The following is a 24934-nucleotide window of genomic DNA, read 5'->3' on the forward strand; positions in this document are numbered from 1 at the left end:
CGACTGCCCCGGCAATTTATTCTATTAAAATAGTAAATACGGTCGGTAGCGAAACAGCTATTACGTTAACGATTCGTATATTACGATGACTCGACTTGCCAATGAAAACGATAGCCTGACCGACCCCACGTTTCATATTTCTTGGCCTTGGGTGCCTATTCTAACTGCATTTCGACGTCGAAATCTCCGGTCGCCAGTCGAAAATGCGACAAAATCCCTCTGGTGGAGGACGTAGAACTAAAGTCACGACGTCATTGTTTTTCGATAGTCGAAGTTAATTTCAACTGCTCGAGACTGGTTGAAATTGTAATCTCGACGTCGAAATTGTGTCGACCGTAATTCTGTTGAAAATTTGAAGGTTAGAATTTTGAATTTTCGGGCCCTTTGTTGTTGGGTTTAGCGTACCTTTTTAACCCTTTCGGCTTTTGGTTTGGCCATGTTGTATTCGTTGTTCACGTGGTGCACCTCGAAAAGAAAACGAAAATGTCTGAAGTGAAAGTAACAGCGGCACAAAAAGAAATTATTATATGTTTTATGGAAGAACATCCAGACTTTGCGAAAAGCAAATTATTAGGTATGTAAATATTATATAAATGATTAATATATTCTCACTTTTTATTTATCAACATGTTTGCAAGTGTGTTTCATATTTTTAACATGTTTTTACCTTTTGTTGAACATGTTATTTAATAAAATGTGGACAGATTTCAATATACAAAAGTATGGAACATTATAATAACAATTCTGATTTGTTAGGTCCTGATGGAAAAAAAATTAGGGCAGCTTTGTGGGAAGTGTTGACCACAGAGTTAAACTCTGTTGGAGGACCAAAAAAAACTAGTGCCAAGTGGCAAAGAGTAAGTTTTGTTGTATTCATTTTTGATATGTTTTAAGTAACATTTTATTTAGGTCTGGATAGACTTGAAAAATAAAGTGAAGGGTAAGGCTGCAGCCATAAGAAGGAACCAACAAGCAACAGGAGGAGGTCCCCAATTCAATCAAAAGTTAACCGACTTTGAAGAGAGGATGGTTGCTTTTTTAACACAAGAAGCTGTCCATGGGCTGGAAGTCCCTGCTGGCCTGGCTTTGGATAGTGAAGAATTACCAGCAGTAACAGCCTTCACTGAGCCAGTAGCAGGACCTTCATATGAAGTAATGGCTGAGTGTTCATCAGCCATAGACTCTCATGAGGAAGATGTTGTAAGCCAAGTAAGTAGAGAAAATGAGCTTTTTTTATCTTATTTTTATGAAACAAAGTTTTATGCCTTTCTTATATTTTTATTTTTTTATCTAGGATGATGTATTGTCAGAACCACATACACCTGGTTCCTATGATGACACTTCGAATGAAGGTGCAACCACTTTTACTCGTAAGTGTATAATGTGTGTAACACCAATTAAACAAATTATACTATTTGCTGTTAATTTATAGCAAAGAAAGGGCGTAAAAGGAAGGCAACCACAAGCCAGCAGGCCTTTCAAACATTTTCTGGCCAGTCTGAGAGACTCAACACAAATATAGAGGGTGTTCTCCATAGACTGGATACACAAAATGAAATTCATCGGGAAACCAATAACCTTCTAAGGGAATTAATTGAGATTTTAAAAAATAAAACTAATTAGCTATTTCTAAAATCAGTGTATTTATTTATCAATCTTTACCTTTTATAAAATAACAAAGGTAAAGTAAAAATTTATACAAAATATCTTTGTATATATAAATGCCGGGTTTGCTGACCCAATCTTCGTAAGACATTGTCTGCAGCAGCTGCCGGAACTTGTGGAAGTACCAACCCTTGCCTTATGTCTATTTCATCCCATTGTGGATCTGGATTTGCTACCCTGTAGTGAATGGCAATGTTGTGTAGTACACAACAAGCCATTACGATTCTTGCAGCCTTTTCTGGAGAATAATGAAGGACTCTATCCTTTAGTAAGCATCTAAACCTGCCTTTGAGAAGCCCTATGCACCTTTCAACAGTACTTCTGCATGCTTTGAATGTTTGATTAAACCTTTGTTCTTGTGGAGAATTAACATTTGCAACAGGCACTAACAACCATGGTAAACAGGGATAACCAGAATCTCCTAAAAGCAATCACCAATTTTTTACAATCATTATTTTTATATGACTATGTTGTATTCATACCCATAATTTTGCTGTTGTCATTAATATTTTCAAAGTTTCCTCTCATAATCTGAGCCACAATACTGGATCTCCAGATAAAAGCGTCATGAGTGCTACCAGGCCACCTTGCTACTATGTTTAAAATTTTTAGTTCTGCATCACAAACCTACAAATCATAAACAGTTTTCAAGGTAATATGGAAATTTGTGTATTTCTTAGTACTTACGAGTTGACAATTAAGACTGTGATAGCCTTTTCTGTTAACAAAAACATGTTCATTCTCATGTGGCATGGTAATTGCCACATGAGTACCATCCACAACACCTATGATTTCAGGCATTTGGTGCTCTCTAAGAAACCTAAATAAAGCAACAATTTATGTCTCTGCTAATTGTAATATTAAAGAAATAGTTACTTGTCTCTAATGGCATTTCTTTGGTTGGCATTACTAGGAAATTTGATCCAGTTCCTCATTAACCGACGAATAATAATGTTAATCACCTCATTTATGCAACGGCTAACCATTGTTTGGCTCAAGCACGACAATATGTTGGTACCAACGCTTCTCTGGTAGCTTCCAACAGCCAAAAAATGGAATACTGTTAACACCTATAAAATGAATCTGATAATTATTCCAGTACTGTTGTAAAAAAATTTTACTTACTCTTAACATTACAGGCAGCCTGTTTCTTTGCGTCCCTTGTTCCATATGAGGAGCTAATATATTTATGATATCCAAAGATGCTTCTTTATTCAATCTAAAGTTTTTCACAAACTCTTGCTCCGAGATAGAAAATGGATTTTGTGCATCTCTTATGGTTCGTCGGAATAAACGCATTCGATTGCGTTCTTCCTCACGTTCCATATCTTCCACGACTAAATAATTCACGAATTGAAAAGCCATACTCAAAACTTAATTTAATACACGAGGTAATGCAGAAAAATCAAAAGTCTTCAGGAAGCACGTAAAGTAAACTCATAAATCAGAATAAACATGAAAACAACTGTCAACTGTCAACTCAACATTACCAACTTAGTCGAAAATTCATCTTAACCTAAGAAAGTAAAAATCCCTAGAAAACACACCAACCATCGAAATTGCTACGTCATCAATGAATTTCGACGTCGAAATTCATTTCTAAGTCGAAATGCAGTTAGAATAGGCACCTTGGTCCCGCAGAATAAAATATCATTGATGACGACACAATGACGTAAAAAGCATTGTATGGAACCATTTTGATTTCTTTATCAAAGGCCAGTGATTTTTAATTACAGCTCAAGTAGCGTTATTAATAATCAATTGAGACCGACGGCATGTTTTTATTCCCATCTTGATAATGCAAACTTTGTTTGCCACAAAAGCTCTTCTAGAGCGAACCAATGAGTAATTAATAAACGCAGATTTAAGGAGGGAAAGTCGAGTTTATTAAATCATTAATCTTTTGCTCCACCACCAATGAAATTAGGTTTAAATTTAGTTCTTTTTGATAAAAGTAATGCTAAAAAAGTTTTACGTCTCACATGACGAGATTACAAACTTCATAAACATGTACCTAGCTAAAGTAAAAATGTGAATATGTTGTAGAAAATATTTTACCTATTTCCGAGAGTTTAAATCTTAGAGTTGGCACATTTCTTCAAGTTATTAAAATTGCTGAAGCTAAATCTCATGTAAACGGTTACGAAATTGAAAAATGTGGCCGATCAATTCAACACAATATCAATACTGAACCAATTACTCTTATATCATCGGATAATCTGCAGCTGTTCTCGTCATATTATCAGTGCACCTAATAAAACTGTCAATCCTGTTATATGTAATATCGATCAATTCAAATAACTTATTCCAATTCTTTCATTCCATAATATTCTATTTTACTGAGTGATTGTTAGACTGTTCAGTATCACCAAAGAAAAAAATTTGTTAAATTTAAAATATTGTATTATACTACTTTTACTTGTATCATAAAATGACAGCATTTAGTGACATACTTTTAATAACAAGCTTATTAATTTAAAATAAGCGGATCTTTCAAATGCCGGAGTCTTGCTAGAATAAAGTGATTCACCCTGTATCCAAGGATGAAGTAATGTTCTTGGGTTGTAATTTGAAATAAGACAGTTCTAGTAGCTGAAGAAAACCGTGTTATGTTTACCACACTTTAGTTATACTTCCGTACACTAAATGACTACAATTTGTATATTATTCAATTTTCAAGATATTAAGCCGCTTCTAAACCTATTATTAGTATAATTAAGCAATTTGCTTCTAGTTTCATACCCTTAATCAAACCTATTTGACCTTAGCTCGATTGCAACAGCATAAATGAACCTACTTACAGGAATTCAAATCCTACATAACTGCTTATGGCTTACCAAAAAAAAAAAACTCTGAAAGGATCACTAAACAGAGCCATATAAGATTTCTATTTTAATGCCCCAAAATCGGGATTATCGATCCGATTGAATGAAACAGGATGCTCTCCAGGCGCATCCAGGGTTGTTATTTCTGCCCTCAGGGTGCAATATTTTATGACAAACATTTCTGGAATCTGATAGTAATTGTAGGGGCTGCACTTGGCTTGTTCTATTTATTCACATTAAGAATGTTTTCGAAATAACCTAGTAGATTTATGTTAATCTGAAATATGGAATATTTTAAAAACGATATTTATTTCTCCTGAATTTTTCTTTATTTCGGTCTACTTTTGGATCACAATATGTATTGAGCAACACATGGTTTCCAATAATGTTTCCTATTTAATGAGGCAGTGAGAAACTAAAAACTTAAAAGGATTGAATACTCTAATATTTAGATCTATCGAATTTCTGTTTTTTTTTTTAAATAAAGTGTTTATTATTAACTAACAAAAAATAGACTATTGTTTGCTCTTGTACCAGTTGTAACATTTTCTCAATGAATTACACTGTCTAAAGTTAATTTCTCTATATTTCATAATTAATTTATTATTTTCATAACGAAATTGTTTCGTTTCGAAATGAAAAGCCCCACATACAATTTCAAGCCATTAACAAAAGCCACAACGCACAGCAGAAAGGAGATAATACACGAACATGGATATTCACTCTGCGGGTCTTTACGATAATGTATTGTCGATTTTGTAGCTCTATACGGTAAATGACATGGCTGTAACTCATTAGCGTGGAGCGGTGGAGCTTCCTCGAGTGCCTCAATAGAGAATACAAATAAGCGTTTATCAGGGGGATGTGACGGCAAAAGTAGATGTTGGTCGATTGAGTTCCGTCTCAGCATATTTTTTTCGCAAAAATAACAAAAGGTCTCGCAAAACTCCTACAAAAGTAGGAAAATACATACTATAGAGCATGTTACTTACCTAATGTTTGATGGAAGATCTTATCGAAAGACACATCGTTTTTCTTTTCTAAATACTTATGCATCACACTTCGAACACTGAAACAAAAAAAAAAACATTATTATTATAACAAAATGATCGTCACCCTAACCTAACCTTATTTTTATACCTTCAGAGAAAATTAATGCTATTATTTTTTTTACTTAGAGTATTAGTTATTGTGATCTAAAGTGGATCTCAAATGAAACTCAATTTGTCCCATTCTGTACCCTCGTACTACACCACCTCTCATCTGGTTTATGATACGTTCCATTACGAGGTTGACGAGTATCGAACTTAAGCTATCTCCTTGCCTGAGCCTGACTGTATTCTTGTATTGTTGTTGTAATTGTGTTCTTTTGTTACCTGGATTATATTGTTTTTATCAAGTTTTTTAGAATTTCTAGCACATCCTTTAGATGCACTCTATCAAATGCTTGAATAAGACCAACAAAACAGAAAAACGCAGTAGCCCAATAGCCTTTTTTAACTTGTGTTATTTTAGCATTGACTCCAAAATTGAAACAAAATTCAAAATAATGTGCTATGCAGACGATGCTGCGGTTCTCATAGCAAAAAATGAGAACAACCTCCAACGAATGCTATTCGAGCTGAACCAGGCCGCAAAGAAATATAACTTGAACATCTCGATACCCAAATACCAAATCTATGACCATAAGCATCAAGGAACCGATACGAAGCAAGTTGGCACTGAACGACCAACTAATCGAACAAGTTATGAACGTCGAATACCTGGGGATAATAGCATCAAGCAGCTGAAATACGACGAGGTGAAAACACAAGCAAATACAGCAGCAAAAGGGAGTGGATGTCTACATAATACTATTTGGAAAAACAAACACGTGTCGAAGCAATGAGATGCGCTGCAACAGGATGTCATGTGTGGTTAGATAGTCACGAGGATGAAGAAGAGCGGAGAGAGCATGTTGGGAACAAGGGAAACGATAGACTCACCAACGCAGCACAAAAGGAGAAAGTGAACACAACCAGACACTTAAAAGGAAGACCACCAAAATAATGGGGTGACTCCTGGACATCATCGTCACAGGACATCGCATAAACAGGTGGAAAAAACCGGACATAGTCCTATCAACAGGAAGAAGAAGAAGAAGACGTATAAATGGATCAGAAACAATGTTGTCACATATTGAGAATATGAATGTGACTTAACCCAAAATTTGAACAAATGAATGACTTGTTCACATTTTGAGATTCTATAGAGATGTTTCTGTAACCATACGAGGAAAAAAGAAGCTTCTCTTGCAGCTCAAGACAGAGCAGGATGGAGAAATACGATCCGCGCAATATAGACATGATGTCACCATGCTCTACCGAGAGTAAAAAGGACAAGGGAGAGAGATAGAGATGTTTCTATATTATCTTTAAGAGAAAACCAAACATTTAGTAAATTCAATTATAGTCGCAATTTTAACACCCAGAAAAATACTCACTAATAGTGAATACTTAACACAAAGGTATAAGACATAATTTATAATGATACAACGAAATTTGCTCCCTGGACAGAGGGTTTTGACAAAAGGCGTATTTTTTTCATAGTACTAGGTAAAATGAGATAGACATTGTAAACACTCTAGTAAATACTCACACCAAAATTCGCCTAAAGCTAAAGTGTTAAGCATCAAAATGTTTTTGACATGAAGCGATAAAACATACTCCTTCACTCTGTAGTTTTGGTTTGTGAACAACAATATACAACCATTATCTGTACTTTATAGGTCTGTGTCATAGATTTAGTCAAACAAGTGCAGTAAGACAGTATTTAAAATAAATGCACTATTTGAGGCTGAAATAAAATATTTTGACAGATAAAATGTAGCATACAATCACATGAAAGCTAACACGTATAAAAATCGTTTTGACAATGCAAAGAAACCATATAAAAGTCTTATTCAAAGCTCTTGAAGGTTGATTTCGACTGCAGTTTCGGATCACGTGACTGTTGTATACGTCACAACTGTCAAAGTGCGCTCCTTCAAACGTAAAAGTAGAAAATACACTTTGACAGTTCTAGACAGTACCAGAAATGTCCTATTTAGAACTTTATGAAAACATTTTGACAGTTTTCAATGAAATTTTCAAGATGTTTAAAGAACTTGACCAATAACTTTAATTAATAATTAACGAAATTAACTTTTAATTAATAAGAAAAACGTTTGACCACTAGTTTTGGATAGACTCTCCCATTTAAATCAGAAAAAAATATCCTACATAAATAATATACTTACGTATTCTATGTTTACGTCAATATCTTAGAATCTAGACTTTTTTTGAATAAATAATTTGTCACACCTAATATTATATTTCAATCATAAAGTAGTATTTATTTAAAAAACGTAATTTTTTTTAAAATATAATAGTTTCAAGAAAATTGATTTCAGCGCAAGTTTTAGTCTTATAATTTTTATACAAACTATATTTTGATTTTTTTTTTGACAGATAAAACGTAGGATAGGGTTACGTGACAGTTATCCGGATAAAACCGTATAAAACACGTTTTAACGCAAAAAAAGTATTTAGAGCTTTAAGAAGCAGATTAAAGGAATTATTGTTTATTGAAATTATAAAATTTATACATGTCAATGTCTTGATATAATAAGTGCGTTTATAAATAACTATATTAACATAAACACGTGTTGATATAATTTGTTTATGGATTATTAAAAGCATTTGAACGAATTTATACAACCCACTTATAGAAAACGAAATAATTGATGCACCTCATCAACTTTTTATACTTTAACCCCAATAAAAATGGATCAGCCAGTTTACGTCGTTATTCACTACTGCTTTTACTATTTCAAATAATACTAAAAAGTAATGGAGTAGCAATAAGTCAAGTAAAATTACTGCAACATGATACTTGTATTACTTGTTTCTAGTTTACGTTCAATTTGTAATAAAAAACGTTGTATTTCCCAAAAGACCCTGAGATTTCAGTAGCAATATGTTTGCATTTTTATTACATTTATTCGGAAAATCGTAAACAAAAAAAAAATAACCCAATTGATCAATAATATCATCATATTATTAACATCTAATAATTGTATTATGTAATCTAGGGAATCCTTTCAGCGAATGAGTTTATTCATACACGGAAATGTTAATCAAGGAGGCTTTTTTATAGGAAAACAGTTTATATTTTGTAGAAAAAAAAACAATATTTAAAATAGTAATTTATGCAACAAGTGCAAAAAAGGACTTTTTACATGGGTTGCATACAATATTTTTTATAAAATCGACTTGTTTGATGAAAAAAGCACAGCAAATATAACATAGTGCAAAAAAGACTTTGTTGCACTAGTGCAAAAAAAGTAAAATTTTTTGCACTAAAAATCATTAAAAAATGAGTGCAAAAAAAACTTTTTTGCACGATTTTATAAATCATCATCATACGCACATTCATTATACGCACTCTGTAATATTCATTTACGCCTGGATTCATTACCATGGCAAAAACAATGAATTTACGCCCTAGGAATCATATTTGTCATGGCCACGGGCGGTAAAGTAAAAATTACCCATACCTACTAGTTTTTCAAACTATATCATCCAAAGATGATTTGTGCGTAAAACGTTGTACAGGGTGGTGGTTTGAATTTTACTCAATAGCTAACTCCGTTAATTCACCTGAGGCCATTATGAAAAATAACGCCCTAGGGCATTATTTCTTAGATAATTGACCTTAATAAGTGTCATTATTGATGAAATAATAGCCCTGTCGGACATTAATTAACAAAGTTGCAGTATTTTTTCTAAATCGCCACAAATTGACATATGTTAATCACTTGTTAGTAAAATTTGTCATCTTTCTTTTTTTAATGAAAGGACACCTTTTTTCTGATTTCAAATATTGATTAATATTGGCATTTCTCGACATATCTTCAAAATTTAGAGTTTTTAAAAGCTTTATTATAATTGATGCTTTTCTTGATATTTTTCGAAAAGTAACCAACATAACCCCAATAAAACAGATATGTTGTGTAAACCTTCTCAGAGTCAGGGAACGATCCATTTTCTCAACGCATTACTTTGGTCCAACCAAATTAGTTTAAGGACTAAGAAGACAATCTACACAGCAGTTGTAGAGCATATTCTAACGTGTGGGGCAGAATGCTGGTAAATGACAGAAAAGACAAGAAGAAGGGTAGACTGTGTGGAGATGGACTACCTAAGAAGAGCCTGTCACATATCAAGGAGAGAGCACATGTAAAATAATGAAATTAGGCGGAGAACAAATAGAATTCATAGAACCTCAAAAAGAATAGAAACTCGACAGTTAATATGGTATGGTGGAACGAGAATAGGTGGCCCAAACGAGCTCTAGAATACATTCCAGAAAGCAAACGAAAACGTGGAAGACCAGCAACTACAAGGATAAGCAGAGTTTGGTAAACAATGAGAAATAGAGCCAAGGATAGAGCAATCCAGGAGGATTTATGGAGAGATAAGAGAGTTTGGCAATCGGAATGCAGAATGCGGCAGAATCTGTAACACCTGTCAAATTTTCCAATATGAAGAGCTGTAGATCTCTCTCAGCTATAGATCTCAAAAAATATTTAAGATAGGAACATGCAAGCCATTTTGTTCAATCTCATTCAAATTGGAAGCTATGACACTTCACAAAATTTGAATGTCATTATTCCCACGTCGATATCTCGAAAATTGTTGCAGATGAAAAATATTTGAAATATGTGAAGTACATATTCAATAATATTATAATATACAGCGTGTGTTCTGTCTAAAATAATCAAAACATGTGTCAAAATTTTGACAAGTGAGATTGAATTTGACAATTTTGGGATCAGATTCTGGCGATTCAAGTTTTTCTAGATTTTCGAAAGAATTTTTTTATTATTTTTTTTTAAAGATATAACAATACACTGGCTTAATTTTTTGCGACAAAAATAGTCTGTTTAATTTGTTGAGCAGTCTAAAATCGGTACACCGGAACAATATATTCAAGAAAATCACATTCTCACTACATTGTAATGTTATTCTCTTTATTATTCCTTAAATCGCTAATCGTGTCATGGTTAATCCCCACGACAATAATTAATTACACATACACAATTAAGAGAAACTAATAAGCATATAATAATACCAATAAACTTAGACCACACAAGATGAAACAACTAAAATTGATCTCACTAACTATGGAGAATAACCAACAGTTTCAAGTACTCAATTCCAGGAATTTTATTTAAAACCCAGTTAATAACGTGGGCAGTCGGCGGCGTTTAGAATGTATGCTAAACCTAAACACTCAGCTGGAAATAGAGATTGTCTAGTTTTGTACATATACTGAAGCAATAAATTTTACCGAAAGTACGTGGTGTTTTTAATTTTTAAATATTTTGTGTATACTTAAATGTCTAAAATAAACCGCATTTATTTAGTGGCACTGTATAGATAAAATTTTGTTTTTTTTCTGGAATGCAATGTTTTATAAAACTGAGCTTGTATTTAAAGAGATTTGAAATAACTAACTAGGTGGAACTAATTACAGTTTTAATTTAAAAAATAGGAATAATATTGATTACTAAAAACCTGCTAAAACACTCAAGAAAAGCCAAATAGGTCCGGCGAGTAGACCTTAAGGCCCTTTTCGTCGTTTCCCTTAAAACCCTTCCCACCTTACCACCCCTGACCTACGCCACCCAGACGTCCTGTCTCCCTGACGAAGGCAAGGATCCGTCCCCACTCCAAGGAAGACAGTTCCCTGCAGGAGAGTGTGGAGGCCCCAAGAAAGAACCTCCTGAATGACAACCAGCGATGGCAGACTCCTAATAGGTGATATGATGTTTCTTCCGCCGTTCCACATTTGGAACAAACAGGGCTATCACCAATTCCTAATAGATGCAAATATCTGTTTAGGCCACACTGGCCTGTCAGAACAGCAACCAGTGTTTAGGCCCAGCAACTCCTTGACATCAACCATTTGGATTTTCCTTGGCGTCGCTTGGGATTCCAATCAATCCCTTGGCTTGTCTGCACCCTTCCGCCTTTCTCCACGTCTTCAAGCGCCCAGTCACTTAGTGCGCTTGCTACCTGTCTGTTGCTTAATCCTATGTGAGGTTCGACAGTTATTGGACTCTGAGAAGACCCGAGCCGGGCCAATGCATCCGCCCGCTCGTTTCCCGCAAACCCCATATGTGCCGGAATCCACACTAGGTTTACCTGCTTCTGCTCAGCCACTTTGTTCAGGGTATCCCAGCATTCCTGAATCCGTCTGTTGCCCATCCTGACACTACAAAGTGCCTTTAGGACAGCCTGACTGTCGGAGTAGATCTCGATCACTCCCTCTCGTCCTTCTGTAACTTCCTTGCTTGTGGCGACCTCGAGGATTGCAAGCAATTCCGCCTGAAAGATGGTGTTGAACCCCCCAGCGAAAAATATACCAGCTTTGCACCCCTTCTCGAGAAGTCACTGACCTACTATCCCAACTTTCCCTGGTTGGGATTTCTACCTTAAACTTCCTTCGAACCTAACTCCATATTCCCATTTTATGCTTCTGGAGATGTTATGGGATTTAAGTTGGGGGGCTAGTCCGTAGAAACATCTGTTGGAAAAGAGAATTCTACGTTTAATTTCGGCTGTTGTGTAATTATGTGTGGTTATCAGGGAGCCAAGGTTCACAAACTCGTTCACCTACTCTATTTCATCACCGAGGATTTACTTCTCTTATTGGTATTTCCGGTATTGCTAGCATGTACTTGATTTTATTGATGTTAAGGTCCATTTCCTCTGCTTCCCCTTTCAGTGCTCTGTATGCTTCTTTGACTGCTCCCTGATTTGCCTATGATATCGATATCGTCCGCGTAGACCAGGATTTGGATGGATTTGTTACATATGGTCCGCGTTGTTGTTATCCCCGACACTCGTTTTCAAAGGCTATGTTAAATAAAGTGCAGGTCTCCCTGACGAAGTCCATTTAAGGTCCATTAGAGGAAGGGAGGGTTCCGAAAAGTTTCCGTCGATACGCACTCTGCATTCTACGTTCTCCTTAGTAATTCTTGTGAGATTTATCAAATGAATTGGTATTTGGAATTCTCTCATCATAGAGTTTTCCTTCTCGTTCACGGTGGGCTTTTGTGACGAAAACTTCAAAGAGTGCAATGTTGCCATCTCTCATAAAAAAACTGTAACTTTTTTTCGTTGTTCTGAATACAAAAAATGAAACTCACGAAGCAAAAAAATTAAAAACCCGAAAAACATTGTGTAAACGAAATATAGGCAACAACGTAATGTAGTAATACATATACTCAAAATATCTTTGATCTTCTCCGATTTCCTCAAAATTTATTCCGATTTCTTCAAATATCTTCAGATCTATCTAAATCTCCTCAGTGACCAATACAACAATCCCACAGTGGAAATCTAAATATTAACGTAGCTATACTTACCTCGGTATTTACAAATTCAAAATAGTACAAAAAGTATACATAGTATACTTTGTATACAGAGGAATGACCCATAGTTGTTTTCGTACCAGTGTTGAGATAATTTATACCATAAATATTTAAATAAATTAACTGATTACATAAAACAGTGAAGTTTAGAAGATAAACGCAATCAAAACAAAATCCAGTTTCTGAATAGCCTCATTATCGAATGTTACAAATCGAAAAAAAAACGGAATTACCTAATTGCCTAAAATATTCATTGACTTCAACCAAAATTGAACTTTAAACAAGGCACAAAAACTGGAATTCAAATTATTTTCAGGAATATTTCGAAGAAATAATAAATGATTGAAGCCGAAAATAACACATCCGACGATAAAAAGTCTGACCGATTATAAAGAGTAAAATAATAATTAGTCTTATTAGAACCCAGAAATAAATGCTTGTTTATATCCCAAGCGTAAACAGTGGAAGTTATACAAGATTAAAAGCATGTTTAATTTCCATTTTAATCGAAATGTGTCGGCTTACAGATTGTTTCACCAACCAGTTTTACAAACAAATTACGTTCATTCGTATTTAACTTTTTAGAAAGCTTTTTGGCTCATGATTTATGCCTAAGCTTGATGTGATGTTTTAATGTGTTTGCAATTTTACTGATGCATCCAAGGGGGCGTATTGAAATTGCCAAACCTCACGAGATTAATTACACGATAACAAATAATACATCAACTAACCTTGGGTCGGGTAGTATAATTTTTTTACTAGCCCTGGCCGCTGGTGTACACTTGCTTTTCCTCCATGGCCATCAAATAGCTGACATCGGCCAGCACGGCCTCCAAGTCCGCCATTTTTCAGCTGCCTCGTATATGCTTTCGATTACCAAAAACAACGAAAAAGCAAGCTATACAGATTGGGGATCACGGAGCGCCGCCCCTGGGCCTCATTTGGCCTCCGCAGTCCCGATATGTTCCACCTGAAAAAATATAAATAATTTGCACCCACGTGTATCCATATCCAATACAATTTTCTAGTAGTGATGTTATAAGTTCAGCAGTCATAATAGTCCAGGCGAATACACCTTTGACTTAAAAAAAATGTGAACAAAATAAGGTCTAGAAATGGAAAATTCTCAGAAATTTATTTTTGGAGAAAATGTCAAAGATAATAATGAAAAAACACCGATAAGGCACATCAAAACATTTGAAAATTATAAAATACAAAATAGATACTGTAAGTAATCTTCACACCTCTATGGAGCCAAATTTGACATTTCTGACGTTAATTACTTTTTTTACACTTTTCTTACGTCACGTGACAGCTGTCAAACTGCCAAAACCCTGGTGAATGGGTGTTTATGAGTGAAAATTACAAATAGTTGCGTATTTGAGGAATTACACTGTAAGTTGTATTTAAAGCTCCCTGGAGCCAAATTTGACAGTTGAGACGTTAAGGAACACTTTAATACTTTGCTTGCCTCACGTGACACATGACAGCTGTCATAACTGTCCAAACTCACTCACCAGTGACTTGAAAGTATAAAATGCCAAAATAGATGTGTTTCTTTGAGAAATTCCACTTAAGTTGTGTTTACAGCTCCATGAGGCTAAATTTGTCAGTTTTGACGTTAAGGAACACTTTAGCACTTTGCTTGCGTCACGTGACAGCTGTCATAACTGTCCAACCTCACTCACCAGTCACCAGTGACTTGAAAGTATAAAATGCCAAAATAGATGTGTTTCTTTGAGAAATTGCACTTAAGTTGTGTTCCACGGGGCTAAATTTGTCAGTTTTGACGTTAAGTAACACTGTGATATTTACGTCACTTAACGTCACAACTGTCAAATTTCGTTCCATAAAACTGTGATACAATGTGCAGCTGCATGATTTTTGACAGCTGTCAGAAAAAGTAGGTTTTACAGGCGATTTTGTTGCAAACTGTCCTTTAAACCGTCATTTTTACAGTTCAAATTTAGACAGGGCTCTCCTCCCGGACTGTAGCGAATTATTTAGTGTTTTTTTTAGACTATTGAAAAGGAAATTTAATGAGGATTCCAAGAATGTGCTTAAAAATGTGATCCGGTCACTACAAGTGGGTTTTACAAGCAATTTTGCTGCAGACGGTCCTCAAAACTGTGTTTCTGGCAGTTGAAAGTTTGGCACCCCTTTTCTCCATGATTGTATGGACTATTTTACTGTTTTTGTCGTACTATATCGTTTATTATTTTAACAAGAAGTAGATGTCAAACGGAAAAAGTAAAGGAGTCGCAGAGCTCTGTACGACAAATCTGAAGGAGGAAATTCATTGTGAATGTGTTTTGGAACTAAAAACATAAATATCTCGAAAACGCCTTGATTTCTTTATTTGAAAAAAAGTATAGTTATTTGAGATAGATGATAGAGATTGAGTATAGGATTATTTATAACAAAACAACAAACATGAAAAAAATAGGTTATTCGCATTTTTTTCAGAAATTTTGAGGTTATGTATAAAAGTGACCAGTTTGTCAATTTCTCGAGCAATTTCTACAACTTTCCATTAAAATACTTTCCTCTAAAACGTTAAGTTGACGCTGAAACTTGCAATAATACGATTTCAACCCCTATTTACCACCCCCTTCCAACTTTTTCCGTTTACTATAACTTCCTTGACCATCTCCAATTATCCAAATCCAAATATGTTATTTTGCTTGGAAATAAATTGACGTCATTTGCACTGTGGTGTATCAAGGTTAACGTTGTGGTTAACCCTGTGTTAAACTAACCCTAATTTTGACAATACCTGGAAATACGTATATGGGGGTGAAATTGTAATAAATTATCCATCGGTTCAACCCTAACTAAACCTGACAACTACAGATGTTTCAGTTTAGTTGAACTAGAACATAATAATTGTACTTTTCAGCTTGATAAACTTTGATACAAGCCCAAAACAAAAGTTTGCAACTTGGAAACATTCCGCCTTGTTGTTAGTTTCTCAAAAACCACTAAATTCGTGTAACAAAATGTTTAAGTTTGGGATAAAGTAATTTAAAAAACGAAACAAGATGAAATGTTCTGATTGAGGTATCGATTAGAGTTTCATCTAAGAGATATTCCCAAGAATAATCCTGTTTGTAAGTTAATGTATACAGAATTTTATGATTCAATTTCCTCATTAACAACTTACAACCAGATTAGTTAGTTTTTATTTTGATTTTACTTGTTTACATTAATAAAGTTTAAGGTTATGCCTCTCTTAAAACTACTCATAAAGTAGTACATACTAACTGTAAGTGGTTCAGAGTGACCAAGGACCAGAGTGAAAATAGAATACTAAAAAAATATGAAAAAATGTGAAATATTGCTAAAACCTTGGCTAAAACATCAGGTTACAGATGAGTAAATTTTTCAAAGATATTGTTTCTACGTATTCCAGAAGGGTTTCTAATATCTTCTTCTTCTTGTGCATATTCACTAATGAGTGTTGGTCGCAAACATGACTCATTTGTGTTCCATCTCTGGCCGTATGTATTAGGCCTTCCACTCTTCGTAAGCCAGTAGACTGTCTTATATTACGCAACCACGACATCTTCTTCGTTCCCTCTATCTTCCCCTGGATGATCATTGTAAGAGCTAGTACTTCGTATTTCACATTATGTGTCCTAGGTATGCGGTTTTTCTTTTTTTGCAATAAAGGACATTTTCGTTGGTTACTCACTGGAATTTTCAGCACTCTGCGATATACCCACATCTCGAATGACCCTATTTTAGTCATTGTAGTCACCTTCAATGTCCAACTCTCCACGCCATATAGTAACACCGACCAAATGTAACACTTTATGTGTCTCATTTTTAGCGCTCTATACGATATCACTGTCATCATGTCCACTCTTCAGCGAGCCATGCTCCAAGGTATTTAAATTTGTTCACTCGCTCAATAGATGATCCGTCCGATGTTAGTCCCACATTTCTTAATACCTATATCTGGTTGACGAGTAACAATCATGTATTTTGTTTTTTTGGCGTTTATTTTTAGGCCCATTCTCTTACTCTGCTCTCCTACTACGTTGACAAGACACTGGAGGTCGAACATATTGCCAGCAATCAATACCGTGTCATCCGCGTAGCGAATGTTATTAATCCATGTTCCATTGACTTTAATACCCTTCTCAAGTGCTTCCTGGAAGATAAAGTATAAGTTTCTAATACCACCAAATGCCAAAGTATTGATTTTATAAAACCCTAAAAAAATCTATTTTTCATGTTCTTTCAAGATTATATTAATTACCAGATAATTTATAAAACGTACCTGACTAATTTTATCTATAAAATGTCTAATTTAGGTGAGTTTAATGTGGAGAAAAATGTATGTACTAAATAAATACTAAAACTCGATCAACAGTCTTGAAAACAACACACATTATTACTTCAATGCAGGCAAAGTCACACTTGTTACCAGTTATTGCATTAAATCCTTCAATTACAAATGAGATTACAAAAGTGGAACCATTAAACTGAAGGTTACAACTTTATGAAGAGTATTGGTATTTAAGCTTTCTGATGTTAGGATTAGTAGAATCCCCATTTAGGTGTGGTAGAATCTTGAATGTAAAATACTGTTGAAGATAATGTGGACAAAATTGACTATAATCAAAACCACTCAAGTTTTGAAGAATTTAAAATTGAGTTTAAAATAGATAAAGTCCAAATTTTGATTTCTAATAGTAAAATTAGGGTTTTAGATGTGATTATCGTATCAGAAAATCGTCGATAAACCGTAAACATTTATAAATATAAATATTAGTATATTACACTTGCTATTATCAAGAACAGTAATGAAGCTTTACTGTTTTGTCTGAACAGACTATTTTTGTAGGACTTCATGTAAATCATTCCAATTGTAAAATAAAAATGTTTAAAAAAAAATCTACCAATCTTCGTTTTACTCTTGCATGTGCTTGGGCGCAAATCAAAATTAACTTTTTAACACCCTGTAGCTCGATAAGAAAGGCCATGCGGACCCTTGTCTATATGGACTTTTTAGCTTTACCCTGAAGATGAACGCTGAAACGTAAGCATTGATGAAATAATTGCATTTTTAGTCCGAAAAAACCAATTAATAAAAATATAGCAGGAAGGAGCAATAGCAATCAAAGAGGGGGACAAAAATCGTTCAGTATGGCTGCCGTAAACTGTCAGAAAGTCAGTGACGATAATCAATCTGCTGTTGCCCACTATTCACAAATCCACTAGTGAATAATAATTCAACTAATTCAAGTTTGCAAAAATTAACCTTTAACGGACCGAAAAGCAAGACAAACAAAAACAACAAATCTTTGCAGTTTTTTAGCTAACTTCACATATCACCAAATATAAACAAAACTGTTTTACGACTAACTTCGGAAGTTTCATTCAATTGCGCAGTAGGCGAATGTGGGGGACAAAGATGGCGACTTCCGTCTCGGTCGCTTAATGCACAAACGGGTATTTGCTACCTCCTGATTCTTTTTGCTCCAAGTAAAAAACCGTAATCTTCCTTCCCCTTTGTATTCTACTCTTCACTTGAAAATTCTGGTTAATTAGCTAATACAATGATTTTAACACTTTCTTCTACTCTTTTCTTGGAAATTCTGGGCAATTAGCCAGCACCAACATTTCAAAGGCCAGGACAATCATTTCAAACATTTTTCCGACCTTTATTTGAAAATCTTAAACAATTAGCCAGCCTAATCATTTTTTCACATTCTTTTGAAATCCTGGACAATTAGTCAGAATAATTATTGTAACACATTCTTCTGCTATTTTTTAAATTGTAGACAATTCGCTGGCCCATTCATTTTAACGGATTCTTCTAGTCTTCTCTTGGAAATTCTGGGCAATTAGCCAGCACCGAGACCAGCACAATCATTTCAACACATTCTTCCGCCCTTCTTTGAAAATCTTAAACAATTAGCCAGCCTAATCATTTTATCACATTCTTCTCAAATCCTGGACAATTAGTCAGCATAATTATTGTAACACATTCTTCTGCTATTTTTTTAAATTGTAGACAATTCGCTGGCCCAATCACTTTATCGGATTCTTCTAGTCTTCTCTTGGAAATTCTGGGCAATTAGCCAGCACTGAGACTAGCACAATCATTCATTTAACACGTTCTTCCGCCCTTCTTTTGAAATTCATAAACAATTAGCCAGCATATCATCATTCTAACATATTCATGTTTTTCTTTTAATACCATGTTTTAGCGAATATAGGCGTTGTCCCCAACCAGTTTTTAAATTTATATATATTTTTTAAAAGGACAGCACTGCAGATACTGCCATAAGGCCTCACATATCTTAAATACGAAAGTTAAATACGACACTGATACAGCAGCAAATTGGAGGTATGATCTGACGACAACTGTACAGAGTGGGCCAAATTGGATGGTTGTATTTAAATGGGAAGTGCTCTTATTATTACTAGAGATATGCAAAAACTGATGTTGGTGTCTGAAGCTGAAATTTGATACAAAACTTAATGACGAAAACTGTTGGTTTATATCTGACAATGGGGGTGCTTCTCAAAATTCGTACTTTTCTTCGGAACTTCCAGGTGCATTATTTTTTATTTCTAAAAATGCATTTCTAAAGGAAAGGATGTGATTGGGATTTAATAATAATAATTTTACAAATTTACAAAATAGCGAGTGATTTTTGGTCCTGTTTGTCTAATTAGTAGTAAACAGAAAAACAAATTCCCTGGAATATTCACCTCAAAATTTACCAAGAAATTACAGAATATACCAGGAAATTGACATTATGTATCTACCTATTCTAGGATATGCCTGAGAATATGTCTATCTCAGTTTTTTTTTTATTTTGTCCCTTATTTCTCTAAAAAGCTCTAGAATCAGACATGTCAGTTACAGCCGGAAAGTTTCAGTTTCATTTTGCAAAATTAACATAGAACCAACTGAAACTCCTGTCCCAGCCTTAAGTATCAAATCAAGAGAATGTCTTGATAACCTTGCAGATGGTTTAAAGAAATAAAGAAAACTTTACCAAATTTTCTTAAGAAGAGAAATTGATTGAAATTGAAATTTTTTAAATAAAGTTTTTGGAAAGAATACTTTACACTAAAATCTTAGTTGTTATGATCTGTGAACAGAATCTTATTTTTTATCACATTTCAAATTTTAATAGGTAGATGAATTTGGAGAGGAACATTCAAATGCTTTGTGGCAAGTCATAAGTCATTAAGTGTAAAAAACCTTGAAAAAGACTATCTAAAAGATCCACTATGTGAATAGTAGTGATATAAAGTGATCTACTTAGTACCTAATAATTTTTACCTGTTGACATCCATTGAGAAGAGTTTAGAAGCCAGTTGAAACTATTAATTTTCTTAGGCGAGAACAAACAGAAAAAATCAAAATGCAAGTGCACTAAATAAATGATATGGTATCAAAATAAATGAGAAAGTCCATAGAGAAACTCAAAAAACCATAGTTTAACTACTTATCTCATTAGAAAAATGAATTTGGATTTGATATTGATGATTTACTAAATCTAGACCCAGATCTAGAGAGACCTGTCCTACTGAACTATAAACCTTTTTTGGGAATGGAATGCAAAAATGGATAAGAAGGAAACTTCTTTTAAAACAATTATAACAAATTGACCAACTGTCCAACTGAGTAAAAAATTTGCCCTTGCAAAGTTGCTGATGCCCTTCAAAAACATCTCTATAAATGTGTCCTACATCAAATGTGAATATTGTTGACATTTAAAAGATGTAAATAATCAGAAATGACAATCAATTTAGAGGGACTTGCCCTACTGAACTATAAACCTTTTTTGGGAATGGAATGCAGTGGAAATAATGGAATAGTCCTCAAAAAATGGATAAGAAGGAAACTTCTTTTAAAACAATGATAACAAATTGACCAACTGATTAAAAAATTTGCCCTTGCAAAGTTGCTGATGCCCTTCAAAAACATCTCTATAAATGTGTCCTACTTTAAATGTGAATATTGATGACATTTAAAAGATGTAATCAGAAATGGCAATCAAGAACTAACTTTTTATGGTAAACTTTTGAGGTTTATAAATTGATCCATGGATCATTTACGTCCAAATTGTCCTCCGACCTGCCCGAATTTCCAGTTTTCCCCGATCCTTGCTTGTTTCCTGAAAAGGCAACGTTGCCGTCAATGTACAGGTAACCCCACAAACACTTCCTGTTTTCGTAAAAGATAATCCAAACTATTAAACACTATGGTCGCTGATAAACGACAAAACAAACACGATAATTCCCGACCGTATATTCAGCAATGCATTCACATTTGATAAAAATTAATGATAAAATTTGTGGCAACTGTGTCAGAATATTGAGGTATGTGCAGCTGTTTGTTTTTTCCTTTTTAAAGCGCGGCGCTCCACTGGTCACTAATCCATAGTCAAGTGGCACGAAAACGCAATGTTGTTTTATCACTTCACAACAAAAACAACGTTTCTATTTGTGTAAAAGTGTCCGAAACCGACAAGGAAAAGGTTTCACCTGGGGAAACGCGACCAACTATATGACGGACCAGTCGCCTCCGCGCCTTGCTCGATTTTCGTGGTTGGAAAGCTGCGCGAGTTTTCGCTGATCGCACTTTTGACGAAGATCGCGATTTATTTTGACGTGACGGCCGCGGTCCTTTGACACAAAACAGCTGTTGGTTCAGGGTTGTGCTGCAATCACTAACTTGTACTGGTCAAGTCGCTTTCTACCATATAGAGACAATTGGTTTTTTCTTTTTTGGCGTGGCGGGTTAAATGTCTCGTCCGTCATCGACTAGTCGTGGGTTTGTGTCCCACCTTGAGCATGGTTGTTGTGTGTGTTGAAAAAATTAAAAGATTAATTAACTTGGCCTGGCTGACTTCGAACCCACAACCAGTGTTGCCAAGTCAAAATATTTAATGACGGTAGAATAATCAGTCAAAAACAGTAGATTAAAACAAATTCATTCATTTTACATTATTATATAGGGTTTCTATTAATAGTTGTCAAAAATTTGAATCATTGATTCTTGCTATAAATACCTATAAAAACCTCACTTCAAAAATACAGATTTTTTATTTTTTTATTAATAATTGTTTTTTAAGTTTCGACATTAGTGACAGATATCACGTGGTTTAGAGAATAATTTAGCTAGACAGTCACGTAACCATTGTCAAAATCATAAATCAAAAACACTCTTTATATCGAATACTGCAAGAAAACTTTTCTAAGCCCTGATTTTTTCAACTTTTGAGCACAGTTGAACAGTTTTGGCGTTAGTGGCAGTTGTCACGTGATTGTAGAACACTATTTAGCTAGACGGTCACGTGACATTTGTCAAAATAACTGCCATAATTCTCAAAAACACGTTTTATATCAAATACTACAAGAAAACGTTTCTAAACTCTAATTTCTGTAACTTGAGAGGATAGTTTGACAGTTTTGACGTTAGTGGCAGTGGTCATGTGATTGTAGAACACTATTTAGCTAGACGGCACGTGACATTTGTCAAAATAACTGCCATAGTTCCCAAAACACGTTTTATATCAAATACTACAAGAAAACGTTTCTAAACCCTGATTTTTGAAACTTTAGGGCATAGTTTGACAGTTTTGACGTTATTGGCAGTTGTCACGTGACTGTAGAACACTATTTAGCTAGACGGTCACGTGACATTTGTCAAAATAACTGCGATAATTCTCAAAAACACGGTTTATATCAAATACTACAGAAAAACGTTTCTAAACACTAATTTTTGCAACTTTAGAGCATAGTTTGACAGTTTTGACGTTAGTCGCAGTTGTCACGTGATTGTAGAATACTACTTAGTTAGACGGTGAAATAACGGTCGTAAATCTCAAAAAATCGACTTGTTTCGAAAACTGTGTCAAAATGTAATTCTTGCAAATTCCAATGAAATGTTGACATTAGTGACAGACATCACGTGGTTTTAGAGGATAATTTGGAGTAAGAAAATAAGTGTTATTCAATAAACTGGAAAAATATATAAAAAGTTTCACAGTCAACATAATGACAATGCAAATTAAAAACGGTAGATTATATACAAAAAAACAGGAGAATGGTAAAGAACCACAAAAACGGTAGATATACCGTTTTAACGGTAAACCTGGCAACATTGCCCACTACTACTCGATGGCGGACTGGGCATTTAACCCACCACCACAGCTATGACTTTGGGGGGGAAGATGGTATTTTATTTAAAATTGCAATTGAAACATAATCCTCGGTTTTCGTAAATTTCTCGACCATTTATTATGAAAATCCTGTACATATTCATTGATTCAACTTTTTTTGAATTTCTAGGGGGGGTTCAGCTGTCCCTACCTGCTCCCACTTGAGTACAACGGTACATTAATTCCCAAATAATATCTTAAAATCAATATACTTTACTAATAAAAAATGATGAAAGCATTGTTTTTAGATTTATGGAAAGACAATGATGAAAGTACCCGGCAATTTGTCAACACTCCACTGGTGGAAAACCTTTTGATCACGATCATTGTATAATTACTATTTTCACAACCCTGAAAATCAAAATTTGACAGAACTAATACTTTATGATGTCAGTTGTCATCTGCCACATTCTATTCTACCTGACGTTTGCCCATATTATTTTGTGGTGGGTAATCGGAAAATTGGTGCTTTTTCAACTTTTTTAGCTTTCCACAGAAATGTCCGCAGTTCTAAACCATGCCGTGAGGCGATTCCTCCAAACTTCTGCTACCCGAGCAGCACAAGTTGAGGGACCCTCTGCCGTTTCTGGGATCCATGAGGGTGAGATAATATTTGGATTCCCTATCATTACATAATAACATATTAGGGAAGGTCCATATAATCTAAAAGTCTACTTTAAGATATGCTTATCAATTCACAGTGTTTTTGATATTCCTTCTTCTGATCATTAAGCAACTGTTGTGAGAAATTAGCTGGAATACCCCTATAACACACTCATAATTTATAAATAATGAACTTGATCTGATAATTTAAACTAATCAACTTTTCAGGTGGTTACAGAGTATGGAAGAACCTATCTCTCTTTGTAGCTTTGCCTTCAATCGTCTTGTGTGCAGTAAACACTTACTTGCAGCACCAAGAACATGTTAAGCACCCCCATGAAAAACATTTTGTCAAATATGAGTATTTGGCTGTTCGCACCAAAAGATTCCCTTGGGGAGATGGTAACCGCAGCTTGTTCCACAACCCAGAAGCAAATGCTCTCCCTGATGGGTATGAGGTTTAAATTGTGACCTAGTGAAGTCAAAACTTTGTAGTTTGTGCTTTCATAAGTAATTAATTTTTTGTTAGTTCCATCTGTATTTGTAATAAATATATAATTTTAAATGGTTATATAAGATTTTTATTGTTGATGTTGAATTATCTATCTTTCTTTAAAGGTTTTTTTTTTGTCAATAATAATGTCTCTCAGTATCTATCTTTAACTTGAGGTGTGGTTGTAAATAATTTGGTTAATTTTCCAAACTGACATTATTCTTAATTTTTACATTGAACTTCTAAATAAGTAAATTTTGATCTCACAAATTAATCGAGTCACACTTAGTGTGTTTAAGCCTTAAGCATGTACCTATACTAGTTTTTTTTTCTATCTAGCCGGGAATGGGGTTTTCCTGTCAAAAAACACCCTGTAAACTATTAAATCCCTAAGGGATTAAAAGTGCATAAAATAATATACAAGGCATATTTCAAATCAATCAAAGAACTTGTTTTTCATCTAAATCATTATTTACTATTTTCTGCATTTCATGTAAATCCTTCTATATGGTGTACTATGATCATTAATCTCATGAACAATATCGTTGTTATAACTTAAATAAAAATATTCCGAATCGTTGAATTGATCGGGGAAACGAAATATCGTAAAATTACTTTGACCCCCTGTATATCTGTTTCCGTTGACAATTGGTCTGAGGTAAGTTGTGCTAAATCGAATTATTTTGATCCC

General features: G+C 34.5%; 3 protein-coding genes across 3 annotated transcripts in view; 2 read left to right on the forward strand and 1 right to left on the reverse strand.

Moving 5' to 3' along the window:
* Window positions 1-21757, reverse strand: part of Gprk1 (G protein-coupled receptor kinase 1) — a 73777-nt gene extending 52020 nt beyond the window's left edge. Inside the window, 4 exon segments of the mRNA XM_081984197.1 lie at window positions 5483-5559; window positions 13683-13741; window positions 13743-13921; window positions 20990-21757. Of these exon segments, the coding sequence (XP_081840323.1) occupies window positions 5483-5559; window positions 13683-13741; window positions 13743-13796 (190 nt within the window). The 5' untranslated portion in view covers window positions 13797-13921; window positions 20990-21757.
* On the forward strand, window positions 146-1635 carry LOC145732171 (uncharacterized). The gene is made up of 5 exons (XM_081984277.1): window positions 146-574; window positions 757-857; window positions 910-1209; window positions 1295-1370; window positions 1433-1635. The coding sequence occupies exons 1-5, from the start codon at window positions 484-486 to the stop codon at window positions 1621-1623; spliced, it is 759 nt and encodes a 252-aa protein (XP_081840403.1). The 5' UTR covers window positions 146-483; the 3' UTR covers window positions 1624-1635.
* Window positions 21758-23557: 1800 nt separating the features above from the next.
* On the forward strand, window positions 23558-24326 carry LOC145732187 (cytochrome c oxidase subunit 6A, mitochondrial-like). Its single transcript, XM_081984300.1, has 2 exons — window positions 23558-23748; window positions 23979-24326. Exons 1-2 carry the CDS (start codon window positions 23646-23648, stop codon window positions 24212-24214), a joined length of 339 nt encoding a protein of 112 aa, XP_081840426.1. The 5' UTR covers window positions 23558-23645; the 3' UTR covers window positions 24215-24326.
* Window positions 24327-24934: the final 608 nt, after the last annotated feature.

This window comes from Ips typographus, linkage group LG1 (assembly GCF_016097725.1).
Source record: "Ips typographus isolate SLU linkage group LG1, UJ_Ityp_2.0, whole genome shotgun sequence".
Classification (NCBI taxonomy): Eukaryota; Metazoa; Arthropoda; class Insecta; order Coleoptera; family Curculionidae; genus Ips; species Ips typographus.

Coding starts and splice junctions, on each gene's coding strand:
- LOC145732171 (XM_081984277.1), top strand. CDS start 484: ATGTCTGAAGTGAAAGTAACAGCGGCACAAAAAGAAATTATTATATGT. Junction 858..909: donor CTAGTGCCAAGTGGCAAAGA/GTAAGTTTTGTT, acceptor CATTTTATTTAG/GTCTGGATAGACTTGAAAAA. Junction 1,371..1,432: donor AGGTGCAACCACTTTTACTC/GTAAGTGTATAA, acceptor GTTAATTTATAG/CAAAGAAAGGGCGTAAAAGG.
- LOC145732187 (XM_081984300.1), top strand. CDS start 23,646: ATGTCCGCAGTTCTAAACCATGCCGTGAGGCGATTCCTCCAAACTTCT. Junction 23,749..23,978: donor CGTTTCTGGGATCCATGAGG/GTGAGATAATAT, acceptor TCAACTTTTCAG/GTGGTTACAGAGTATGGAAG.